Genomic DNA, 26,211 nt, shown 5'->3' with positions numbered 1-26,211 from the left:
TGCAGTCTGTTGATTTAAGAGTACTGTTTACAGTGGAAATGCTAGGGTCTAGGTACCACGTCTGAAGGGTTACTTTTGGTTCCCTCTGCAGACACTCTGCCCTCTGCTTGTATTTTGTTATTTACTGTGTTAGGGATGTTTATGGGTGTGTACCCCCACAGCGCTCAGGTGAAGTCGGGGCTTTATAAAAAGGTAGTCATCTGCTGCCAGACCGTAAGCAGCAGGCAACCAAGAGACATAGCACTAAAACTAAAATAGCGAGGCGAAACACCAAACGAGGCTGAGTCTGGGGTTGGTTTTTACTTTAACTTTTGCTGGCGAACATGTTTATAAACAGTAACCGACAATCCTGCCTAGTGTACCTTTAAAAGGAGCTCACTGACTCAGCATGATCGCTAACTCAACCTGATTTTCTAAGGCAGATTGTTCCAGAGCCTTGAGGCCCTGACTGCGAACACTCCCTTTAGCCAGGTCACTGGAACAGACAAAAGACCTCTGCCCAAGGACCCCTCGAGTATGTAACAGTGCATACAGTATAGTAATTGGTCAGAGATGGAGAGAGGCCATACAGAGCCTCAAAAGGAATTTATAAAATTGTAAAATCTTTTCTAAAACATACTGGGAGCTGGTGTAAAGAGGCTAAAACAGGAGTGATAAAAACAAGACACCATTTGCTGACATTCTTTCCATCAAGCAATTCAGGGTCTCCCACATATTCGTAAAGTTATTGCGGCCCGCCACAATATCAAAGCCTGGTGCCACATATTGATTTTCTATTTTTGAAGCTGGACCGCTCATGAGGAGCACTGTTGGAAAAGATGAACCATTCAGTTATCCACTGCAACAAAGTCTCGGAGCATGAAGCGTGCTCTGGGCACAGACTGAACAGCACAATGACTCGGTGAAAGAGAAACTTAGGATACTTTCACACCTGCCCTGTTTGGTTCAGCTTAATCCACCTCAAGTTCGTTAGCTCCCTATAAGTGCAGTTCGTTTGGGCGAGGTGAACACAGCCATCACACTCGGGTGCGCACCAAAACAACCGGGCCGAGACCTTCTTGAAGACGAACTCTGGTGCAGTTCGTTTGTGGTGAGAACGTGTTCCGACCTCGATCTGAACCAACTGCAGTCACATGACACATTGTTTGGGTTAAACATGAGCATGTTACAGTCCTGGAGGATTATTAATGTGCACCTCCTCCTGTACTGCCTTAATATGCACATTCAGCACATCCAATGCATCAAAACATTGTTTTCTAGTTGGAGCCGCGCCTCGTTTTCAAACTGTATGGTTTGACTAAAATGAACAATGACAGCAATATAGTCCACGATGAGCAGCGCTAAAATCAACCTGCGTAGTTGTCCCTCCATTGTGACATTAGAAAGTGTCACATTTAGCTTGCAAGTGTACTCTTCTTCAAGGTGTTGTTTACTTCCTGGATTTTTCCCGCACGGAAATTCTGACCAATCAAGAGCAGCTTTCTTTGATCTGGTCCACTTGTAAATGCTGCCGTGAGAACACGAACCAACTCTAGGCAATTATTGAACTTTGTAACAAAATAAGTCCATGATTCAGACCAAGTTCTGCCTGCGCTGCATTCATGGACCCACAAAAACCTCTGAATTCAAAGAGGGGACACAGAATGATACCAGAATGCCTTCCTGGGCCTCAGCTACAGGAAGGCAAATTATCACTGCAATTATCACTTAATTATCAAAGTAATTAGTATTCAAACAGATTTATTGAAAAATAAAAGTACCATTTGTCCTAATTTGATGAAAACCACAATGAAAAACAGTAAAAAAAAAAAAAAAAAAAATCACCGCTAAAAACTATCCAGTGTTACTTTCAGTTATTACTGCAGAAAAAAAACATCCTGTCGCTGTTTAACTGCAGCGTTCACACTCAGGTTAACACAAGGGAACACAGCTGTCGGTTCATGTGTATGTTCCCCAAGAGAAGTCCTCCACCTGAGTTAAACACATCTGAGTGTAACGCCTTTGTATGTGTGTGTGTGAGTGTGAGCAACCAGTGAAGCAGAAAGCCACTGAAGCCAGATGCGTGCGTGTCTGCAAGCTGTAAGCACATCAAATTCAATAGCAAACTTTATTGGTGTCAAATATGATGGATCACAGAGCATTTGGCCTTTCTGAAAATAACTCTCCGCTCCTCCTGCCTCCCTTCCCTTCATCGCCTTTCAGGATCTTGACTCATTCACGTCAACAGGAGCATTTTTCTTGTCAGCGTGCTGGTTTTCCACGGGCGTTTTTCTCCAGCCGAGGCGACTGCTGTGCAATTCTATCTCCGACAGTCTCCCCTCTTTGTTTCTGTGTTTAAACAACCGCAGCATCGCTCAGCCTGATCGAAGCTCAGTCGGATTAACCGGCTCCATTTCTATTTATGGAAGCTTATTAAACAACGTGGGGCATCCTCACTACTATGCAACCGCTTAAACGGATCAGCGTTGCTAATACAGTTACATCTCTCCACTGTTATAACCTCCTGTGTTGAGCCTGTGAATCAGAGCAGCTATTCTTAAACACTTTTGGAAAGTGAGTTACTGCACGCCACACGACACCTGCACGGTCACAGAGGTCAGAGGAAGACTGTTAACCATTTTACTCATCGCAGTGTCACGGCAAGCTACACTTACTAGCTGTACCTGCTAAAACTGAGTCCATGTGAAAAGGTTTCTGCTGTCAGCTCCCATTAAGTAAAGAACTGAATCACTGTATCTGCCCTGCTGTAGGTGGGCCGGTAACAGCAGTGGGGGAAGTGAAACCTACACTATGATCACAATAGGCATACATTACAGTCATCCTATTGTTCTCAACGTCGGCTCAGTGCAGATACGTTGAACCTGGTTTGGCTGTGAACCCCTGAAGTCAACAAATAAAGCGCTTTATGATCCAGAGACATTTAAAAACAAATTGTTAAACTTGAGACAAGCATGAGGAGACACCCAAAAGAAAGCACTTCTCTTTTTACTTCCCCTGTAACTGACAGTTTGGACATATAGCTGTCTGAAACCTTGTGATCCTGGGTATCTTCCTTGCCAATGGGAACCCCTGACTGGCCCACTCCAGAGAATACAATGTGTGGGAATCCAGTGCTCCTAGACTACCTCTATACAGCCAACAGGACAACATGAGCCAGCAGAGCCAGTGTACTGTGACAGTGTCTGTACTTGAACAAAGCGCAACCACTGATGACAGAGGATGTGAGAACTCCTGACTGAAAACTGTTACTAACTAGTAAAGTGCAGATCTCAGCCTGGTCGCCACCTGAGACGATCTCAGACACTCTAGAGAATTCTTGTAATTCCAGCAGACGCCCCACAACACGTTTGACAAGAGTCCCAGAAGCTAACAGAAATACATCCCTCGTCTATTTTGCAAAAAGCCGCAGCACGTTGCACATAGCTGATCGATTTCTCCTGCTAACAGGCACTGTATTTGAAGTGTAGATACAATATCAATATGAGGACAAAGGTATTTTTAATAACTAAAACACAGCCACAAATCTTTGCTCTATCATGTCATCATAACTGGACATTTAATGTTGTCAACTTTGTCTGTAGCTACAGTACAACAAAGTAGGAAATAACAACAATAACCACAATTAAATGGACAAAACAGCTTCCGCTTGTGAAATACTCCAGGTGTGGTAGGCTATGACGCCATGCGGCACATGGAGCAAAACCAGGTCGCAGCCATGGCAGCCGGAAAACAGCAAAGCTGCGCCCAGTGTAACTGTCCCTCACACCTTCATTACAGTCAAGATGGCAGTGAAGACAACAAAAAAAGGGGTTTATTCATCTCATATTGTGTCTAACGTAGTGGATCATAACATCTGCAGATGCTGCTGTTCAAAATGAGACCATACTTTTTTTGGGATGTCAGTTCTGTGCCACAACAAGGGCCAAAATGGGGCCTGCAACAGACCGTAAGGCTTGTTCTTAGTCGAGCCGATTTTTGGAAATCTTGCAGCTCCTACTGGCCAAATAAGAGGAGTGAGGAGTCAGCAGTCAGTGACGGTATAAAACAATCAATAAAACATGTTTTATCAACAGCTGTGAATCACTGCAACCACGAGAGGTCATGATTGTGCACACAAAATATTAGGCTGATTGGTCCAGTAGCAAACAAACCAAGAAGCAACCTCTGTGGCTAAAATATGAAGCTAACATGAAAGTGCCAAAACCTGCAGTTCATTAAATGGCCACCTGAGGCTGACCCCAAGAGCGAGTCAATCCCCATAGACCTCCAAGTTTAAGTGCCCAACTTTACAGCAGAAAAAACATGTTTACAGCCTGGCACAAAAAACTGTTTTAGTCTCTACAGCTAATGTCAACATTCATGACAACTGTACGGGGTGTGAATATTTATATAACTCACTTATCAAGGCTTAAAGTTACACATAATTAAGGGATACTCTGAGTGGCAGTCTATCTGCCGATAGTGTCCTTGGCTCACCCCTCCACAGCACCACCCACTCACCTAAATATGGTCACTTCTGGCAACAAAAAAACAAGATGGCAACAACCAAAATGCAGAATTTGAGGTTTCAAAAAGGGAGGCCCCACACCAATCACGGTGGCTATGTCCTTTATCTTTACTGTCTATAGGCCTATTTGGACAGGAGTAGTTTAACGTGGAGACGTGGGGTAAAGTAATTATTACCAGGGATTTTAGTCCTGTCCGAACGCACCATTGCCTGTAATCATTACGGATAATGTCAGTAAAAATTACGGCGACTTTTACCTTCTGTAAAACAGTCCGGAGAAAATACGTCGGGTAATATTAATCCTGTGCGAACGCGATCCTCTGTAAAAATGTATGTAAATATTTCGTCACGTCCTGTTTACAACCATTTTTCCGCGTTTAAGATAAGATAAGATGAGATACACCTTTATTGATCCCATAATTGAGAAATTCCAGTGTTACAGCAGTCAAGGAAAAAGAGTCAGATTAAAGATTTCAAAATTAGACTTAAAAAACTTAAATAACTAGGCATGCAAATAAGTACAAAAATCCGAGAGTCGGCAATAAATAACAATAACAATAATAATAATAATGAAAATAATAGGAAGTGGATAATAATGAGCAGCAGTGAATGAAAATGAGCAGTGGATAAAGGGAGCACATCTAGTGCAAGTGATTGTATGTTACAAGTAGCTTTCCGCGTTTTTCCGATGATGGCGTTTCTTCTAATAATCACATAGCCCTACGTGGGAGACCAATCAAAAAGGTCGAGAAGACAGCACTTTTCAGAGCCATGAGACTTCTGGTTGTGTTAGGTAGGCCCAATACAAATCCATATTGCTAATCGTTGTGTACACACAATCCTGATCATTGGCAATATTTCATATTGGGCTAATCATTAATTATTATTATCCTTCAGCTGGTGCTTACAGGAAGCAACGCAGCATGCACATGCACACAGGGAGGTGACGCCAGGGCGCAACCCGAGTTACCACTCCCATCTCTGGTAGAATTACGGAGATTTCTTGTCCCGTGCGAATCGGACATTTATATTACAGACATCCTGTGGTAAACTGACATTAGTCCACATCCCTATGTCAAACTATTGCCGTCCGAATAGTACTTATGGAACAGACGGATGCAAACACACATGCACACACACGACTTGGCGGGGGATAATAACCTATAATTATTACACTGATGGTTCCCATAGACTACATCATGCCAATCTTAAATTCCAGATCCTTGAGGCTTAGGTTACCTTCAGATGTCAAGTATCCTGGATTGGTGTTTCCACCTTTGTACCACAAGTATTATAACCCACATTCATTAACCTCAGAGGTTAATTTTGCTTTATAGCTGTGATGTGGTTTCTTTAGCAACTTATATGCAGTACGTGATATGTTGCTTTGGGTAGTAAGACAATTGTAACCTCTGACTGACGAATAAGAGACTTAAAAGATCCTGAAACAAAATCTAACAACATAATCTTGTTTGTGTTTTTAGGGACATTTTCCACTTAACTGCCATTGCTTTTTCTACATTCAAACTGCAGCCAATCTGTACAAAGGACTTTTTTTAGTGTTCAGGAGGGGGCCACATTACATGCTTTCTTCTAACGCAGTGTACCAGGAGGGAGGAGTGGCTGTCTTACATGTCTCAAACATATGGATTAAAGAGTGAATTCACTGAGGCAATCTAAGTAGCGGGATTAGACACAGAGTGACAGGTTGGTATGCAGGCTGAGTGCGTGATCTGCTTTTTATTTCTCAACGCAGGAAGCACTTCACTCAGTCCACCATGAAAAGAGTGAACACGCCTAGAAAGGTATATTTTAAACATGTCAAGTCTTATAAAGTGTACCTTAAAACAACACATCATGTGTACATGGGTGTGTGTTCTTCACCTTGATCCACAGTGCTGTGGTCCGGCGTTTCCGCTCCTCCCGCAGTTGTCGTCCAGCCTCCAGACGCCTCACTGAGCGGGTCACTTCGATTGACGCTTTCCCTGGAGCCGAAGCGCACGCGGGCACCGGAGCGGGAGCTGATGTCAGGCGATGTGTCGGACAGCCCCGGGAGGTCCTCTGCCTTAGTGGGCGTCACTGTGAAGCGCACCGATGCCATGGCAACTCACTTGGAAAAAAGCAGAGAGGGAAGAGGGGGGTGTTGCGTGGGACGCAGGAGGAGAAGGATGGGGTTGAGGAGTCAAGGACGAGCTGGCGGGGCTGTGCTGACCTGAGCTGAGCTGAGCTGAGCTAGGCTAGGCTAGGCTAGGCTATCTCCCAGGTGATGCTGAGGTAACGGCGGCCTCTACAATTTGTTCTTTTGCTGCTGCGATTCTCCATTGGAGCAAAGTGGTCGGCTGCCACCAGGCATGTGAAAGAAGATCTGCAACAGGTCTCGTTCTGTGTCTACGAGTGTCTTTCTGATAGTGTTTAAAATGTAGTGGATTACTGAGTGACACAGAAGTACAGCTTCCTTAAATGTGTGAATGTGTAGCGTACCAGCTCAAAGCAGCTATCAGAGATGATAAGTACTCAAACACAAAGAGTTGAAATTTTTCCCTTCTTCCAATTAAACAGATATGAAATAGTGTTTCTGCGCTTTGTACAGTATCTTCTCTCCCTACAGTGATTCTTGATTCCTGCGGATGAGGACTACGGCTCAGGATAGCAGCAAGCTCGGCTCCCTCTGTGCCTAAAATCTGTCTGGCATGCACCTTGGAGATAAAAATGTCTTTCTAATGATAGCAACCAACAGTGGACCAAACCAGGGAGGGGAATGCCATTGTGGGAAGAAAAGTCATCAGAGGGAAATGGTTGAGATAAGAGAGAAGAAAGGAGAGCAGAGATTAGTTTACACAGCAAAAACTGGCGCAGATGTAAGTGAAAGGAACACAGTATCTTGAAGTGTGAGTAGGTTACATAATGGTGAATAAAAGAAGAAAAAGCCGCAACAATCTTTGTATAACTACTTGAAAAGATAATCAGTCAAACACAGTATTACAATGCTTCCTCTGTAGTATCATAAAATAAATCCATGCACAGAAGAAAAGAAGCACTGGAGGTTTTCAGGGTGTCTACAGGTATCAGACACTTACATTTAATGCTTTTTAAGATCATTTTAAGATCATTTTCAATCAAATTAAAGACTTATTTTGAGGGATGCATGTTAGATTTCTTGCCGCTATCTTTTTTGGCCAATAACCGATACTGATATCAATTTATCCACTTTTCCCCCCACCTAATTTTAAGCCCTTTTTAAACAGGAATTGTGCAAATTTGCAGGAAAGCCCAATCAGGCTTGGTTCAGCATTGGCAGTATAAAAACAAAATCGGGGAGTGCAGCAAAATGCCGCCTACTTTTGTTTATACAGAATGCGCCTTTTTCGGGGCAATGGGGGGCGTGAGCAAGTAACAAAACGTGTAGCTCAACGTGTGACGTAACCAGTGACGTGGGAGGGAAGCCGCAGCTAGTCAGTCCTTCGGCCATTCTCTCGTAAGTTGCGAGGACAAGGAGGGCGCGCAATTCCTTGTCTCCCCAGTTGCTCTTCTTTACAGTGTCTGTCAGGTTTGTGTTTCCCTCTTGCTACTAGCTGCTCACTAATTCCTGCTATCAGCTGTTTCCTGTTTATCCACCGCCAGTGGGTCGCACGTGCGGCGTCATCAACAGCTCCTCCCACAAATCCCTCGGTGCCTCAGTCTTTTTAAACCAAAAGGGTTCTGCCAATATGACTACCCTACGAGGCGGAAAATTGGGTACCTCGGATCAACCCGCCAATCCGAGTCTGTGTGTCTAAACGCTCGCAGCTTGCCGGCAAAATGGCCCAACATTTGCGGAAAATCTGGCAGTGCCGGCAAAATGGCCCAACATTTGCGGAAAATCTGGCAGTGTAAAAGGGGCTAGTATTTGCCTGTTGAAGTGGATTGGTCCACCTTGCAGAAAAAGATGCAGTGGGCTACAGTTATTAAGTCATTATAAACAATTCAACTGTGTCTTATAATAAAGAGATACTGATGGATTCCCATTTATTTTCCTACCCTACAGGGAGGTCAAAGGTCAGCCGCAGAATGACAGAACTTGAGCAGGTAGGGATTTTGAGTCTTGCTCAAGAACACCATCAAACCACCCCACCTATTTAAAAGTAGCCTACCATAATAACTGTATGTAACCAAGCTTTAATCTATATAGTATCCCTTAATAATTATAAATATTGTCCACGAGTCTTTAAACTGTTACTAAAAAACCCAGCCTTCCACAAAAAAAGAAAGAAATTGGGATAAATAAATAATTAACACTTCAAATACGAGACTAGACTTTCATTTGAAATAAATTGTTCTCACTTAACCTGGGGCCATTTATGTTAAGAATGTCTGAAAAGCGGATTAGGTTGGCTAAATAGGGATGTTTACCTTAGGCTTTTATGTTGGAATATGGTTATTACAGTTCATCTACATTTCGCCAACAGGTGAGTGCAAATATACGTAAAATTCAGAGGTTTGTAACACCAGAAGTCTTAACAGAGAAGAGCTTGACATTTTGGACAAAAAGACATTAAAAGATTAAATATTTGTGGTGATTAAGACCTCACAAATTCAAAATTTGGACTATTTAATGAGTTCTATGGCCCCTATTTCAAAGGACATACAGACTTCCTGTTTCCTGGTGAAGGATCTGCCGATAACAGTCACTTCAAGTCCGCCTGTGTGCTCTAAAGGCAACAAATGCAGGCTTCAACATGCCCCTCTATATGACAAAAGGTCACTAAAAACTGGGCGCTCTGAATATCACACCCTTTATTGATTTTATTCATGTTCAGTTTCCTTTAACTTTCATATATCTTGTAATGAATTAACCAAGCTACATTTTTTGACAGGTTTATTATCCTTTCACAACAATATCTCTCTGAATGAAGTTGTAAAACAATAACCAGTATGAACCACCACACTGTCGGTCCGTGTGCCTCGCAGGTGCAAAGTCAACCACACAATGCACCCCTTCGTCTTGGGGAAGAAAGTGACAAGACAGGTGGGTACAGTGGAGCTGTTGTTTTAGCTCAGTTCATAATTTAATTATTAAAAGGAGAGCGGTTCCAACCGGTTGTGCCAGTAGCTGCTGGCTGTTTCCTCTCTCTCTGCATGCAGAGGCACAGCACATTTTCCAGTTTTATAATGCTCCCTGCCTCACGCGCTCTGTCCGTCCACACTCGGGATGGACAGGAGGCGAGACGGCCGGATAAAGGGAGCAGTGACACTCGTCTTTCCCGTTCAACTGGAAAAGCTCGTTGGGAAGAGGAGGGGGGGGGTTATTTTCACAAACTTCCACTCAGGTTTGGGCGACTCAGTGGGGGAGCAGAGGCCTATCTCAGCATGCATTGTGTAAAGAGGCTGTGAAACAACCCGGAGACGTTATTAGTCTAGACAAACACATTCACACCTACAGGCAATTTAGGAGCTTCCAATACAACTCAATGGTCTTTAGACTGAGCTGGACACATGCAAATCTCCCCACTCTTGTTATCTCTTCCCAAACATCTCCACTCTATAACACACTGTTCCAGCCACACAAACCTGGTGATACATCTAGGTACATTTTCCCATGGTGTGTTATCAATACCTTGGCACAGACATCGCAACACATGTGACACATGAGGCAAGGGTGTTTCCTTTTTTAACTGCACACATTTGCTCCCTCCTCCTCGTATGCTAATACAGATGTGATTACTATAAAACCTCAAGTTTCCTCTTTCTGTCTATTGATGGTGTAAGCAGGACTAATCCAGCTTGAAAGCTTCAGAACATTTTGTTCTTTTTTTATGGCCATTCAGCACTGATTTTTGCTTTTTTGATTTAAGATGTTTTTTTTGCATGTTGGAGGGTTGTTTTGCTGCTCGGTTACACAAATATCACACTTGTCTTTTTGCATATTGCAGAGCACCAAATTAGCATGAGAGGTGGTGCTGTAGTTCCAAAGTGGTCAAGTGTAGTTCCCTAACACCTTAAACAACTACCCTTGGAGGATGTGAAATTAATGTGAGATGAAACTCATATCACCTTGCACAAAAATATACATATTCTTAAAACAGGATGTTTCCTGTTTCTTAAAGGGTGTTTTAAGGGTGTATGTTGCATAATTTCTGACTTTTTATCTGAGTTTTATGATGAGTAAGTGGTTGTAATGCAGCTGTTATTTCACATTAAGTTACAGGTTTTTCAGCATATGCATCAGACAGTTAATCAGCAGCCCTTAACCCAAAATACCGCATCACAGCACCAGTATAAACCCCAAAATACTGTCGCAATTATTATGTATAACAAAAGTCAAAACAAGGAGATGATGCAGTCTTACCTAGCTGCCAATGCTGTCACGAGTAGTCACGTTAATTCAGCTGTAATCAATATGACCCAGAGGGACACACATATAGCCAAACACGCCTTCATTAATTAGGATAAACATCCCCTTAATTAGTCCCGAGCAGCAACTTAAGCAAAGCCCCGCTGATAGTGATCCCCGCTTGCTAACTGCCACTCAGTTGCCACTGTAAGCCAATTAAGCTAGCCATAATAATTCTGGCTTGAACCGGTCAGTAAACACCTCCCGATATCAATACAGGCACAGGAGCTGACGTTGTTGTCGTTATAATCAAATTGTGAGTAGATGTGTCGACTTGAGCGTGGAGCATTTTCACGTGAGAGGGAATGCGGCATCTGTCTGGAGCTGCGGTTTCAGGGTTCAGCTCAGAAACGCATTTGAAACCGGCTAAAATCACAGAGTCGCGCAGTTGATATGGGGTAAACTGGTGGAGTAATTAGCCTGTTATTAGTCAAGTTGTGGTTTCCGTGCTAATAAAGCGTCACGTAATGGATAGCGGCAAGCCAGGCGCTGAGCCATCACTTGGGTAGCTGTAGGTACCCGGGGGTTGTGTAGGGTGAGGTGGTCTCGGGCGCTTCGCTCCAGTCGGTACAGCTAGCCGAAGCTAACGTTAGCCAGAGGCTAGCCATGCGGCTGATAAACTCCGCGGACCTCCAGCTATTTCACTGACAGCGACAAACCGCCCACTGAAAAATGTCAAACCGTACACGTTAGTCACATAAAGCGCATACCTGGCTCAAGTTCCCGTTAAAGGACGCTTCCACCATATGGCTGCTTTCAGTTACATCTGGGAAAATTTGGCTCCTCTCCCAGGTTTTCTCGTCACTTTTTTTGTCCAACCGACCCAACAAAAAAACATTCGAGCGCGTTTGGCTCGTCCTATTTCTCTTGCCGTCGTTCCAACGGCCGGCGCATGCGCGATGACGAACAAGCGGTCAACGCTGGTGGTAGATGTAGTCTTTAAAGGTTGGACAATGATAAGCTCGGTTTTAACAGCTTTCTAGTGCTTCTTGCTTTGAATTTATCTCTTAAATCTAATAATATATAATAAATAATTGTAATAATGATGACGTTAATGCCAGTTTGAATAGAAATATGAGAGTAAAGCGGATTAATGGTACAAAGTAGTGTCACCCCTGGTACATGTACTTGAGTATCTCCATTTTATCCTACATTATAGTTGTGCTCCGCTACATTTATCTTGCAGCTGTATTATAAAACATTTTTAAAAAGTGTAGCCTGTGATTAGCTTACAAAATACAATTTTAAGTGCCCCCCAAAATGTCACTTACACATTGTTGCATCAGTTTACAATCCAATAACGTGATATATCATCATATATGAGTCCCTGTGGCCATTTTGTAGCAGAAGTAGAACATAAATTGTTGATTCTTTAAATATATTTTTGCTGCTGATAATTCTGTACTTTTACTTTGACTTAAGTAGGGTTTTTTTTACAGTGGTGTTTTAGTTCACTAAAAAAATTGAGTAGCCTACTTCTTCCACCAAGTTAATGTGTATGTGTAGCTCCTCAAATCCTGAGAGTACATTCTTTATTTTACTCCATCGGGGGAATTTTTCAGAAGTCAACATTGATCGGAACATATGCAGGATATAAAATATAACAGCGGCATTCCCCGTTATCATAAAAATCTAATTACGACATCTTTTGCAGTGCATGTTACCACAAAAATATGTAATACAAAACTTGGAGGCGTTCTGTAATTTGTGTATTTCTTAAGGAGACTTAAATGGGTTGAAATTTAGTGACTGTGAAGGCCGCAACATATGATTCACACTGTTGTCATGGGCTACTCATAAAACTGTTCACTACGCCCGCATGCTTTGTATGAAAGCATCTGCATTTTTAATGTTTCTACAGTTTCTATTCTTTAATCTGTCATCCAGCTGGATTTATGCACACACACAAACCATTATAAACCATTAACAAAACATTTATTCAGCATTAAAACAAAATGATCCCATTATCCTTAAATGAATGCCAACAAATAGCAGTAATAAAAAGAAGACCCATAATATCATCAACAGATGACCATTAACTGAGCATTAACAGCCCCATACATTTGGGTGAAACTGAGGACAAGTCCTGGTCGCACGTTCACAAGTTGTGATCCTGAGTGTGTTGTTTGACTTTCTGCTTTACAGTCCCATCTTCGCCTTCATCCCTCCATCTCTCGCCTCCGTGTCTCCACTTCTCTCTCTCACAGGACAGGTCTGGGCTGCTGGGTGAGCAGAAGGCCGAAGCGTTTCTTCACTACCACCCGGTGTCGGGAGAACTTGTCATCTGGGGAGAAGCGAGCCGGGTGGGCTGAGCTGGTGGGCTGCCCATCAGGACTAATCTTCTGTTGGTGACGAAGAAGGAAAGAGAAAAGAAAACACTTGATTTCAGCGCTTGGAGATCATTTTAAAGTCTTTTTAGGCAACAACAGATCAACAAAACCACTTTGTGGTGTTAAAGGTCCAGTTTGTAGGATTTACGGGGATATATTTGCAGATATGGAATAAAATAAGTATGTTTTCTTAAGTGTATAATCACCTGAAAATACGATTCATCATGTTTTAATTACCTTAGAATGAGCCGTTTATATCTACATAGGGAGCGGGCCCTCATCTTCAGAGATTTCCATGTTTCTACAGTAGCCCAGAATGGACAAACCAAACACTAGCTCTAGATAGGAACATTCATGTTTTCATGTCCGCCACCATAGTTAGCAGCCCCTTTGTGAGGAGCGTGTCAGGAAAAAATACTGATTTCTAATGTGAAAATGCTTCATTTGGAGTTTTTGCCAGTTTAAATAACCCAGTCCATTTTTATTTTATTTTTTTGGAGAGGAAGCAATCTCTTTGGATAATTTGGCTCCCGGTTAAAAAAAAAAAAAAACTCCTAGATGTCTGGATCTCAAATTATCAGAGAAAAAGGTGAGCACACATTTGCAGGTGCTAGGCTAGAGATCTATCTCCAACATGCTGAACAGTGTTGTAGAAACAGGTTTAAAATCACTTGGTGTGTCTATTTTGGAGAGGAAGAGACTTCTGGATAATTCAGCTAATGGCATAAACCTCCTGTACAATGATCACTGAAGGAATTCTAACCAGGAGAAGTTTTAGCTGGTTGCAATCTGCAGTCCTCACCACTAGATGTCTCTAAATCCCCCTAAATCGTATACACTGTTCCTTTAGTAAGTAAAAGGGTGTAAAGGGTGCAACATAAATGAATGTTTAATGACGTGACTTCTTTTGCTGAATATTCATTTGTTATGTTATTATTTTTTATGTTACTTTATTTCTTATCTCGTTGACTTTTTTATTCTGCTGTCATTTTCTCTATCTTTTGCCTGTGTCTTAAAAGGTATCTATCAATAACATGTATTATTATTATGTACTATTTGAATATTGTAGGGCTGCAAGTATAAATTTTATTAGAATTAAGTCTGTCCGGAATTCTCTTGATTAACTCATTAGCCCCTTTTACACTGCCAGATTTCCAGTGAATGTTGGGCTGTTTTGCCGGCAAGCTGCGAGTGTTTAGACACACAGAGCCGGATTGGCGAGTTGATCCGAGGTGCCCAATTTTCCGCCTCGTAGGGTAGTCATATTGGCAGAAACCTTTTTGGTTTAAACAGACCGAGGCGCCCTTCCGCAACGGGAGGGGCTGTTGATGAGTTGTGGGAGGAGCAGTTGATGATGCCGCATGAGCGAGCCACTGGCGGTGGATAAACAGGAAACAGCTGATAGCAGGAATTAGCGAGCAGCTAGTAGCAAGAGGGAAACACAAACCTGACAGACACTGTAAAGATGAGCAACTGGGGAGGACAAGGAATTGCGGGCCCTCTTTGTCCTCGCAAACAAAGAGGCCATTAACCGTCAAATGACGGGGACGGTGAAGAACGGGCCAATTTATGAGAGAATGGCCAAAGGACTGACTAGCCGCGGCTTCCCGCCCACGTCACTGTTTACGTCACACGCTGAGCTACACGTTTTGTTACTTGCTCACGCCCCCATTGCCCCGAAAAAGGCGCATTCTGTATAAACAAAAGTAGGTAGGCGGCATTTTGCTGCACTCCCCGATTTTGTTTTTATACTGCCAATGCTGAAAAAAGACTGATTGGGCTTTCCTGCAAATTTGCACAATTCCTGTTTAAAAAGGGCTACTAATAGTTTATTATATAAATCTTGAGAAAATAGCCACATGTGCCTTTCACAAACTCTTCAAATCCCTTTTTCCCCCAAATTTTATTTATTTATTTAATTTTTGAAGACCAACAGGCCAAAACCCCAAAATAGTTTATTTGAAATGACATAAAACAAAGAAAAAACTGCTAGAAACACAGAATTTTGGCATTTTTGCCCGGCAATTGATTCAAACAACTAATTGATTACATTAAAATATGTTATCGATGAAGTGTATCAGTCAACAATTTGTTTCTGCTCTCGTGTTGTTCTGTAATTACAATAACTTACTATGCATATAATAACTTCCATTTAAGTCTGTAATGTAGCAATAAATTATATGTCAAGCTTGTGTGTGTGTGTGTGTTGTGTTAATTATGACAACTTCAACATCTGACTTCAAAGTTTTTGTGATGTTTGCAATGTGGGTCTTTATTTCAGTCATAGTTGTTTGCCTCAGCTCTAAAACCATGTGAGAAATCCTTATGTGATGGCATGAAGAAGAATCTGATTATAAGTTGATTACAAAGTACAGGATGCTGTGGAGATATCAATGTATTCCCAGAGCCTATCATCTTTATATCATGGCACTGACATAGGCAGCATGTTTTGTTTTTTTTAATAAAGCTAAACATGGTTTCTGTTAGCTTGTAGTGTGTATTTATATGGATGTTTAGACATGCTAACAAAATTAAAATAACTTTCAGTTGCAACCCGACTTTTCTGTCAGCTTTGGCTCATTTCATTTAATACTTTTTACCTTATTAAAGACAACACTGTCTGAGGATATCGCTTGTGATAAGTTTTAAAAGCCCTCTTACCGTTTTATTCACGTTTGTGTTTGATTTTAACAAGATAGCTAGCTGCTAGCTGGCTAGCTAATCTCAAAATAACGTGTATCAACGTTCATTTAAAGCTCGAGGAGTGAGTTTTATTTCTTCAAATAAGAGCCAGAGCATATTTAAACTGAGGTGAAACTACTTTACAAAGGAAGTAAACTGTATTAAAACAGAGTAAAGTTGGAGGATGTAAACACAACGTTAACGTTACCTTCAGAGTGTAGACTCGGTCTCCGTTCTCATTCAGGTAAAACTGCAGAAACATCTCGACGATAACTTGTTTTAAAGCTTCAAAATATGTCGACGAGGTTGTTTTATAGCGACAAAATCACACAAGTTGCAAGCAACACGCTTTTTTTTCTTCTGAAATCCACGTGCGGCGGAGTTTCTCCTCGCTCAGAGCGCAAAGCGGATATCCGGTGTAGAGTTCAGGGCGCTCGGCATCCTGGGAAATTGTGTTTTATAATATAATAGCGTGTTGAACGCCCCAAAACGAAATTTCCGAGTTGTATGTGAGAAAAATAAAACGCTTTTGAGTGTGAGGGTTTGTTCTTGAGTTCGGAAATAGAAGTTATTAACCAAAACTCCACTTTCTGGAGCTTTCAGCCACATGTGTGGTCTTCACCGGGATGAAGTTTGCCCAGTTGCTATGGAGATGGTCAGTTGTCATCACGTGACCTATGGAGATTTTCACACGTAATATTATATTTAAAAAACAGCCTATAATATTTTTATTTTTAATATAAGCAGAATTCTCTAAAATGCATTTTTAAAATTTTTATCTACACAACAAAACAGTAAAAAAAAAAAAGTGAGAATTAAATATCACCTGGCACATCAATAACTTTCATCATTACAACCACATGTGCATTTTGTGCCACTTCATACATTAAACACATATAAGTAAATACGTTAAACAATAAGAAGTTGGCTTCCTGAACACAAACATGAGAATAAAAAATGTGCCATTTGAATCAGTGCACACATTTTAAAATACAGGAGCAATACTGTACAAAATAAATAAATAATTATATTTTTAAACAGAAGTAGATTTTCACTGACAAGCCCGTTTGAAGTTTAAACGTTAACATGAGCAGAACTTTCAGTTGTAAGAAAACAAATCAGCCTGAGTCCAGTTTATGTTGATTTTCAAACTTACAGCAGATGCAAACTGATTGTACTGACTGAGGAATAATCAGCACCTACATGAATGGTAAGCACTATGAAAATATTTGACTGCCTTACAATGTGTAGCTCCTATTTGTCTCTGATAGTTAAAATGATAGTTTATGGACAGAGTTACAGAGCTGTCATTTGGCATCGAAGGTTTGCAGAAGTGTTGACATAAGTGTGACTTGTTGATGACAGGCACCTGCATACAATGTTTTAGTAGCTTATGTAGTGTAAATGTCATTTAATGGAAACTATTCATTCTGTCAATCATTTAAAAACTGTTTAAATCAAGACATATGACAAATACTGTATAAATCAGGGACAAAATGAGCCTGATGAAAGCATGTGTGCTCGACAGTGAGAGCAGATTAACTAAACTATTCATCATGATGAAGACCCAGGATCCACGACATTAAAGTTTATTGTTATAGCCGTGAAATTAACACAGTAATCTGACAAAACAATCCCAACTTTAAGTAGCCTAACTAATAGCTTTTTTTTTTTTTGAGATTTCAATCTTATCACAGTCGGTTTAGCTTCATTGTCATGATGAAAGTGTTGAGATGCAACTCCTGAACAAAGAGATGCAATCATAACAGCTAGCTGCTGAGCTGTGATGCACAGTACTCCTTATTTTAGATCCTAGAGATATATAAAGACATGTACCAACACATTTAGGAACAAACAATTTTTTTGTTGTGGTTTAATCTCTTTAGAGGTAAAAGGTGGCCGAGGGTTTATGCAGTACACGTGTAAGGTTGTGTGCAATCAGTGTCAGGGAGGCTATCACTTTGCCAGCTACCACTTCACACTGGGAGAAGTTGAACTATAACAAAGCTTTAGGCAGAAATCTAGTTTGGTTAAAAAAAAAGAAGTTCAATTAATTTGGGGAAAAACATAAATAATAATAATAATAAAGACCGTACTGACATTTATTGCAAAAAGTGCCGACTTGTTCGCAGGTAAAACATAAAACATCTCTCTGGAAATAAGTGTTTTTAATGATGCTTTTATATCCTCTGTGATGTTTCACCATGATGCGCCTTTGAGTTGTTGCACTTTTACATTCCTAACAATCCAAAAAATAAATGCCTAAGTGCAAGGAATATCAGGAAAATATTTTGTTTATGTTGTTTGTTTGTTTTGGGGTTTTTTTGTTTTGTTTAGTGTCCCTTCAGTATACAGTATAGTATCACAATAATGTATCAATACACACATGCCGAGTATTGATATTTTATCTCATAAATTATTAATACAAATTAAACGTTTGGTAGCAAAGAATAATAAAATAATTTTGCAGTTCAGTAGATTTATTTTGCTGCAATAAAAATGACTGAAGTGAGATGAACAGACAGAAAACTTTATCTTATTACATGAAACAGGTGCTGACAATTTTTTTTCTTAGTTTGCAGTCAAAATATGGTCATAAATTGCAACATGTCGCAATATTTGTTATTGCAAAACATTAAAAATTGCAGTAATATTATATCATGACCTTAGTATTGTGATAACATCATACCAGGGGGGGTGACTCCCACCCCCCGTTTTAGTCGTTAACTACACAGAAAAATGGCAAAAAATAATCTAGCTACTGGAATCACTATGCAATTATGAATGTAGTTGAACTGCCAGCGAGCTACTGCAAAATATAGTTACACTACTAGTTTAATTACATGAAGCTCACGACTCCCTAACACTTTATTTTTTAGACTTCTCTGTTCAATAATAGAGTTACTTTGAATCCTAAACAAATTGGTTTGACTTCTTTAGGAAAAAATGGGGGAAAAGGCAAGAAATGTTCCATAAATTGCAGGAAATAAATAAAACTGTGACAAGAAAATGACCGAAAAATTGTTAAAAGAAAAAAAAAGTAAATTAATTAATTAAACAAAACTTAAATTAGCTTAAATCATTTAACTTTTAAAATTATGTCACGGAAAATAAATATAATAAATAAATATGAATTAAATAAATAAATAGAAATTAGAAATAGAAAATAGAAAAATAAATAAATTAATAAAAAATAGAAAATAAATATGTATTCAATAATATTTGATATTAAATAAATATGTATTCAATTTAATTTCTAGATTTTTAAAAAAAAAAATATTTTCACAATTTTCTTGTCTTGTTTTGTTCTTTTTTTAACTTTTCTTTTTTGGCGTATTCTCAGGTAGTTTCTTAGTTAACCCTTTGAAACCTGAAGCGACATCACTTTTCTTGNAAAAAATAGAAAATAAATATGTATTCAATAATATTTAATATTAAATAAATATGTATTCAATTTAATTTCTAGATTTTTAAAAAAAAATTATTTTCACAATTTTCTTGTCTTGTTCTTTTTTTAACTTTTCTTTTTTGGCGTATTCTCAGGTAGTTTCTTAGTTAACCCTTTGAAACCTGAAGCGACATCACTTTTCTTGCTGCTTTCAGCCACGTTTCACAAGTATTTACTGTAAACCTTTGAACCTTTAAGCAAATTGGTGCAATTTCCCACAAATTGCAAAAAAATAATATATTTAGAAAATAATTCAAAAGGGGAAAAAAAATTTAGAAGAAAATTTAATATTATCATTATGACACATTTGAAATTATGGCACAGAATTATTATAATTTTAAGCCCTTTTTAAAAAATTATTTTCTTGTTTTTAATTTGACCAATTTCTTGCAAATATTTGGGTCATTTCTTCTTTTGTTGCTCATTACCTTCTCCCCATGTTCCTGAAAGAAATGAAGCCAGTTTGCTCAGGTTTCAAACGGTGAAACATGTCCTGCAGGTGTGGTTTGGTCAGTCCTTCAGCTGATTTTGGTCACAGCTGATTTTTGGTTCATTTTGCTAGATTTTTCTCCCAGTAGCTCTCAGGCAGTTAAAAGAAACCCTTTATTTTCCTGCCCTGAAGCAAACTGAGCTCACTCTGAGCAGCTGCTCTGGTGATTGCAGAGAGGATAGTATTATGAAATACTCTGAAACACTGCCGGAGCTTTGAAGACATTTTAAATAAACATACGGTTCTCACATGTGGTTTGTGTCATGATGTCTTTGCTGTTGGAGCTGCTGGGATTAATATCTCACTTTCCTCTGACAGCTTCAAGCCGCAGACATACGGAGATTAAGGATGTTTCCCAGCCTGAGATCTCTAAATGACAGAGAAGAGCCTGATTGCACTCAGTCGGGATCCGTGTCCTTATCTAATTCCTCCCCACATTATCACCTACTGTTTTCCGCTTCACAAGAGGAAGGAGACCTTCACTCGCTGTCAGAGACGTGCTGTGAAATCATCAGCCGAGTTGAACAGATTTCATCAGGACCTCATCTCATGACGTATGAATCTATGTTGATGAGAGTTGCAGAGATGCCCCAGTGGAGCGCTGATCAAAGAGAAGACACCTCATGGACACTCTGGGACTTAAACCAGCAATGTGTGCAGCATGTGATCCCGAGCCTGATCCAACCCCATGTCCCGAATGTCCTGCCAGGTGTTTGTCCCTCTCCGCCCAGCCTCCAGACTTCACCCCTCCTACAAGACCTCATAGTCGCCCCCTGTTTTCCACAAGACTCCTGCTGGCTCAACATGAGCCCCGTCACCTCCACGCTAAACTCCACGTTTGCTTTTCGTCCCAGTAATTGGGTTCCCATCAGCAGCCCGACAGAGTCCTTCTACAGCAGTTCACCTCCTTGTTCTCAGCTCCTCATGCCTGAGGTTCGTCCCAGCTGGTGCGTGTGTCCACAGGCAGTGCCCGTCCAGCAGCCCTGGAGTCCAGACCTGTGAGGGACACACAGCAGACTACATTATAGTGCATTTACAAACACTTGTGATACTGTATCTGACTTCATTATCTTGACCCCAGGGTCTGGAGAACGGCTCAGCAGGTCATTGAATCAGGAGGGCAGATTCAAGAGCAGGCCAAGTCAGAAGGTCAGAGGTCAAGGATTTGTATAGACTGGCAAGGAGGGGACATGGAGGTCAATTTTTAGCCAGGACCACCACTTTACTCCAGAGGATGAACCCCTCTGACTTTAACCCTTTGAAACCTGAGTAAATGGGCTTGATTTCAATGAGCGACTCAAGAAATGGCCTGAAAATCAGTAAGATTTTAAAGTTACAGGAAGTAACTCTATTAACGAAGAAATTACCTGAGAATAAGCCAAAAAAGAAAAGTTAAAAAAAGAACAAAAGCAGACAAGAAACTAATGTGAAAATAAGCAAAAAAGAAAAGAAAATTTCCTTTAAAAAATCTAGAAATTAAATTGAATACGTATTTATTGGATATTGAATATTATTGAATACATATTTATTTTATATTTATTTTTTCTATTTTTTTCTATTTCTAATATCTATTTATTTATTTATTGAATTCATATTTATTTATTATATTTATTTTCTGTTACATAATTTTAAAACTTAAATAATTTAAGCTAATTTAAGTTTTGTTTAATTAATCTATTTACTTTTTTTTCTTTTTACAATTTTTTGGTCATTTTCTTGTCACCGTTTTACTTATTTCCTGCAATTTGTGGAACAGTTCTTGCCTTTTTTCCACCATTTTTTCCTAAAGAAGTCAAACCACTTTGTTCAGGATTCAAAGTAACTCTATTAACTAAGGAACTGCACCCAAAGTAATCCAAAAAGAAAAGTCATCTCTATGGCCGTTATCGCCAACACTCGGCAACTCACACCAAAACAATCTAGATTGACAAACAGCACTACAGACAGGAGGAAAATATGTATTTTTAAATTCTGAGGTCCCTTTAACATAACAACTGCTAAAAATTAGCATCTTAGCACTGTAACTGAGCGTGTACGCAAATGAAAATGGTTGTAACTGATGTTTTGTGCCTGTTCTCTACCTTTTTTAAAATCCTTTTACTGTCTTTCCCAATAGAAGAACATCAGAAGAATTACACAACCAACAGGGATAGACTACAAGGAAACAACGAATATGATATATGGGATATGGGATCTCTACTCTGTTTGGACGAAGTATCACTGGCAGAACTCGCCTATGAGGAGTACATGATGATCTTGGACTCCATCAGTCCCAAGGTCGGCTACTATTTTTCAAAGATAAAATATGGGGGGAAAAAGATGATTACTTTTAGAAACACATGTAGGAGATAGATAACTTCATCTTCCATTTACTAAATGTTTTCAAAGGTACCAAAAATTTAAATGTTTTGTAAATTTGTATACACTGGAAATCTTACGGATTACAGGCTACCATGGAACAAAACTGTCCAAAATAATGTCTTACTGCAAAATTAATGCACTGTTATCACCTAAATCTTTGTTCTGGCTTCCCTCAGATCCAGGAGAGCGTGAAGGTCGAACAAAATGAAAATGAGGAAGATAAAGAGATGAGACCAGAGATAGAAAATGGCCCCTTTTTTGAATATCTGGATGAACTGTGCAGTGATGAAGACTTTGTCAGAGACGTAAGTTATCAGTGGCATTAACAGGATATGTCAACTGTTATCCCATCAATATGTTTGTTGCGTTTTCAAGCATTTCGTTAACTTACATACATTGAATCACACTGCAACAGGATCTCATTTCGAAGTCTTGGAAATCCGGTGCTTGGGCAGCATCAGAAACCAACAGAAAATGGCGTCCATTAACATTGGCACGATATCCGGCCAGTTGCAGTTATAGTTTAACGCTGCCCGGTGGAAAATGTGGTGGGACAAGAACGAAAGTTAAGGTGGCCAAAGTCCTACTGGGGCGGGCGAGAGGGTAAAACAAACACAGACTTTCACCCTAGAGAGCGGCGTTTGTGTCTTGTAAGATCCTTAAGCCAAACCCTGTTCTTTTTTCCTGAACCTAACCACGTGTGTTCGTTGTTGAAGGAAAAACAAACGTCAGTTCATGAGTAACTACTGTGTATTAAGTGAAAGAAAATGTCTTATTCTCACTGCGTCTCAATCGCTGCTCATCTCCGTCCCTCAGGTGGAGCTGATACTGGACACAGACTACCTGGACTCCCTCCTTTCTACAGACCCAGAGCCCAGTGACCTTCTTGCACTGGAGAAACGACAAGAGGTGATAACACATGATAGTCATCACTGTAAATGTTGTGTTTTGTTGCCTTGTGAGCAGGAGGTTGATCCAGGACTAGAAGATCAAGCTAGTTTCAGCATTTTAAAAATACTAATATGAGTTTTGTTTTTGCAGATGACGTTTCAGGAGCATCAGCGTTCTGCGGACGCCAATATCAGTCCAGTAAGTGACGCCACATTTCCCATCTGTTGCCAGCTACTCATATCATTATAGGGGTGAGGGGTCAAAAGCAAATAATCAGCTCTATGTTTTAATATCTCACTGTTGGATGAAAAGATACTAAATATTCCTCTTAAGGACTATGTTAATAACTTTATCTAATCCCTACCTAGTGTCTACAAGACTTGCAAAAAACTTTTGGAAGCCTGAACTCTGACACCCTTTCACATCTAAAGTCAATGTGACAATGTTTTAATCATTCATTATATGAAAAGATTAGGGATCTTGCAGGGTCGCTATTTGCAAGACTACAACTAGATTCTTTTTTGAGATGATTTAGTGGAAAATGGTACCAAACTTCATCATATTGAGAGTATCCTTGTCAATTCAGCATCAATATAATCCAGATGGATAAATTGTATTAACATACAAACGCTACATTATGGATTTTGTCACCTCAACTTGCTACCGGTCTCTGTTGGTTTAGTGGGAGTAGAATGTGGGAATGAGAGTCAAACGACTTCAAAAATTAAGATTCCTCACTAAAATAAGAATTACCGAATTAAAAACTGACTCTTGCTCACTCCACAGCTCTACCAGTTTGTCCTCCTTTTCCACAGTACAACACAACCAAGACTTGTTCACGTTCTTGCGCCTCCCTTGAGTCCCCTTCGTGTTTACCGTCTACCTGGTTTGCTGCTTCCTTTCTAGTGTTGCAGCAGTTCTTCAATATTTGCATGAGCTTAGACTAAAAACTTACAAAGTTAAACATGTTCGATTTTGTTGGAACATCAAGACGAGAAAAAGACTGACTTAAGAAAGCTTGGGTTGAGTTTCATGACCACCTTGACCTTGACCTATGACCACCAGATTTAATTCCAACATTGGAAATGTGTCTGCGACAGTGAAAGTCATTCGGTATAGAATACAGGGTTTTGGGATGTGGCTCAAATTAATGAATAAAATAATAGCTCAGCCTCTGTTTATTGGAGATTGCTTTTTAACTCTGTCCCTCAAAAGCTCCCCAAATTTATGAAAGTGAAATTAAAAACTGCTGTAGTGCCTCTTTAATTTCTTCTTTCTCTCAATTGGGGTCGACACCAAACAGAGTCACTGGCTCTTTTACAAGAGGTAATATAATAACAAGATTTTTGTAGCCGTGACTTGTTGCTGTGTTATAACGGATAAAAAGGCCAATAAAGTAATTTCTTATTTTTGTTTTTCCTCTTGGTCAGCAGCTCATGGATATGATCCAGCAGCAGCTATCATGTCGACCTCCTGCCAACTTCAAATGCATCACTACTGTAACCGAAGAAATACCCCTGGCGACTTTGCTTGTTGAGGAACCTGCGCTGCTCCCAAGAGCTCAAGCGCCCATTTTGGATCCTCCGGGCTCACAGTCTGACACAAATCCAAACTACGATGGACTTCTGAGGAATATAGGACCAATGGAAGTTTGGACTAGGTGTTGCCCCCTCCTCCTTTCAATCCCTCTTGAAGAACCACTGCTAACCGATAACCCTGTTAATGCCACATCTCCTCTGTATCCCAATGGCTCCCTGATGAACTGCATTATTTCGTCTCTGCGGTTGCTTGCCGATATCTGCCCAAATACCAGCCTTACTTCTGCTTTTGAGGCCAGAGACAATGATGCATTGGTAAAGGAACTTGCAGCCACAGAGGATGAGTCAAAAGATGTCTCAACGTCCCTCCTAAACCTTGAGAGTGCACAGTCAGCTCAGGCATCCCAAAAGCTTCAGGAAGGACCTGTACCTGCCTTTGAGTCCCGCTCAACCTCCAGTGTTTCAGAGTCCAATGAGGACCCTCGTACCACTGCCCTCAAGGATCCTGCACCTAGTTTCAGAGCCGATTCGTTGGCTGCCACCTCACCAAAGTCAGCCGGCTGTCCAGCTCTGAGTGTCCCAGCTTTGAAAGCACCTCTTGAGGAACAATGTTGCCCCCAAAACATCAACTCTTGCCTGGAGGCAATTCCTGTGCCAGCCGATTCATCCTTTGTGGCAGATTCCCATGCAGACCCTTGTGATATCCCAGTTGATGGCGATTCATCAGCTTCGGTGCCAGGAAAACTGACAGTAGAGCCACCAAAAGATTTGCAAGTGTCCAAAGTGTTAGCATCCTCTGAACTTTGGGCAGGACAGCAAGGTGAAACGGAGCGAAAAGACGTTGCGATGCAAAAGCAAACAGTTACTAAAGCAAGAGAAGAAGAGACGACTAATATGACTTTTGAAAGGAAGGAGGAGAGTAAAGACAATAAGACCAATCTCAAGGGAATGACAAAAACAAGACGCAGTCAGAGGCTGTCAGGTATAGAGAAAGCAAGATTAATTGGTGAATTCACAACAGAGAGAGTAGAGGAGAAGAAACCCAGTAAAAGGAGTGCCAAGAAAACAACAAAAAACACTCCGGAGAGCTTGTACGAAAAACAGAGGAGACGGTCCACCGGAGAAAGGCAATTATTTAAAAGAGAGGAGAGCAATTTTGAAGAGCGGGGACATGCAACAAAAACAGCAGCTGAGCAATTTTCAGAGATTGGAGAGAAGGAACATCAAGAGCTCTCAGGAGAGATGCAGAAACTCAAAGTGGAGGAAGGGGAACAGAGTGAGGCGAAAAACCCCAGGGTGAGCACTGACACTAGAGCAGAAAATGATGCTTTAACCCACATCCCTCAAGAGGAGAAAAAGTTGAGTGAGGGGGAAAGAAACAAGGAGGGCATGCAAATGTCTAGTTTTTTAAGGAGAAGAACTCGGAGCATGATGACTAAGGAAAAGGTGCTGCCTCTTCCTGCTGCTAAGGGTGAGATCAAGTCCTTGCGAAGGAGGAAGGAGGGTGACACTGACTCACCGACTCTGCTGGTTTCAAGTCCAATGAAAAGAAGCAGAAACAGGGGAGATACGAAGGATAGTAAGGAGAAGGCCT

At 40.6% G+C, this 26,211-nt stretch overlaps 4 protein-coding genes across 7 annotated transcripts in view; 2 read left to right on the top strand and 2 right to left on the bottom strand.

The window, feature by feature from the left end:
* LOC126403702 (solute carrier family 12 member 6-like) overlaps positions 1-11,743 on the bottom strand; it is a 42,039-nt gene extending 30,296 nt beyond the window's left edge. The window contains exons 1-3 of one of the 4 annotated variants that reach the window (XM_050066427.1): positions 11,588-11,743; positions 7,114-7,224; positions 6,392-6,617 (exon numbers count right to left, since the gene is read on the bottom strand). In XM_050066427.1, coding sequence (XP_049922384.1) covers positions 6,392-6,608 — 217 coding nt within the window. In that variant the 5' untranslated portion in view covers positions 6,609-6,617; positions 7,114-7,224; positions 11,588-11,743. Of the gene's footprint in view, positions 1-6,391; positions 7,225-10,832; positions 11,560-11,587 lie in introns of those variants that run through there. The other 3 variants (XM_050066425.1, XM_050066428.1, XM_050066426.1) reach the window with 3 other exon arrangements.
* LOC126403715 (serine/threonine-protein phosphatase PP1-beta catalytic subunit) overlaps positions 1-26,211 on the top strand; it is a 659,813-nt gene that overhangs the window by 23,073 nt on the left and 610,529 nt on the right. The window lies entirely within an intron of this gene.
* c17h11orf68 (chromosome 17 C11orf68 homolog) overlaps positions 1-26,211 on the top strand; it is a 616,176-nt gene that overhangs the window by 23,079 nt on the left and 566,886 nt on the right. The window lies entirely within an intron of this gene.
* Positions 12,791-16,325, bottom strand: nop10 (NOP10 ribonucleoprotein homolog (yeast)). Its single transcript, XM_050066455.1, has 2 exons — positions 16,098-16,325; positions 12,791-13,219 (listed from the first exon to the last, which is right to left on the bottom strand). The coding sequence occupies exons 1-2, from the start codon at positions 16,149-16,151 to the stop codon at positions 13,079-13,081; spliced, it is 195 nt and encodes a 64-aa protein (XP_049922412.1). The 5' UTR covers positions 16,152-16,325; the 3' UTR covers positions 12,791-13,078.

This window comes from Epinephelus moara, chromosome 17 (genome assembly GCF_006386435.1).
Source record: "Epinephelus moara isolate mb chromosome 17, YSFRI_EMoa_1.0, whole genome shotgun sequence".
NCBI classification, from domain to species: Eukaryota; Metazoa; Chordata; class Actinopteri; order Perciformes; family Serranidae; genus Epinephelus; species Epinephelus moara.
Note: the sequence above shows the minus strand (reverse complement) of the source record. Positions and strands in the feature narration are given on the sequence as shown.

Coding starts and splice junctions, on each gene's coding strand:
- nop10 (XM_050066455.1), bottom strand. CDS start 16,151: ATGTTTCTGCAGTTTTACCTGAATGAGAACGGAGACCGAGTCTACACT. Junction 13,220..16,097: donor ACCGAGTCTACACTCTGAAG/GTAACGTTAACG, acceptor CGTCACCAACAG/AAGATTAGTCCTGATGGGCA.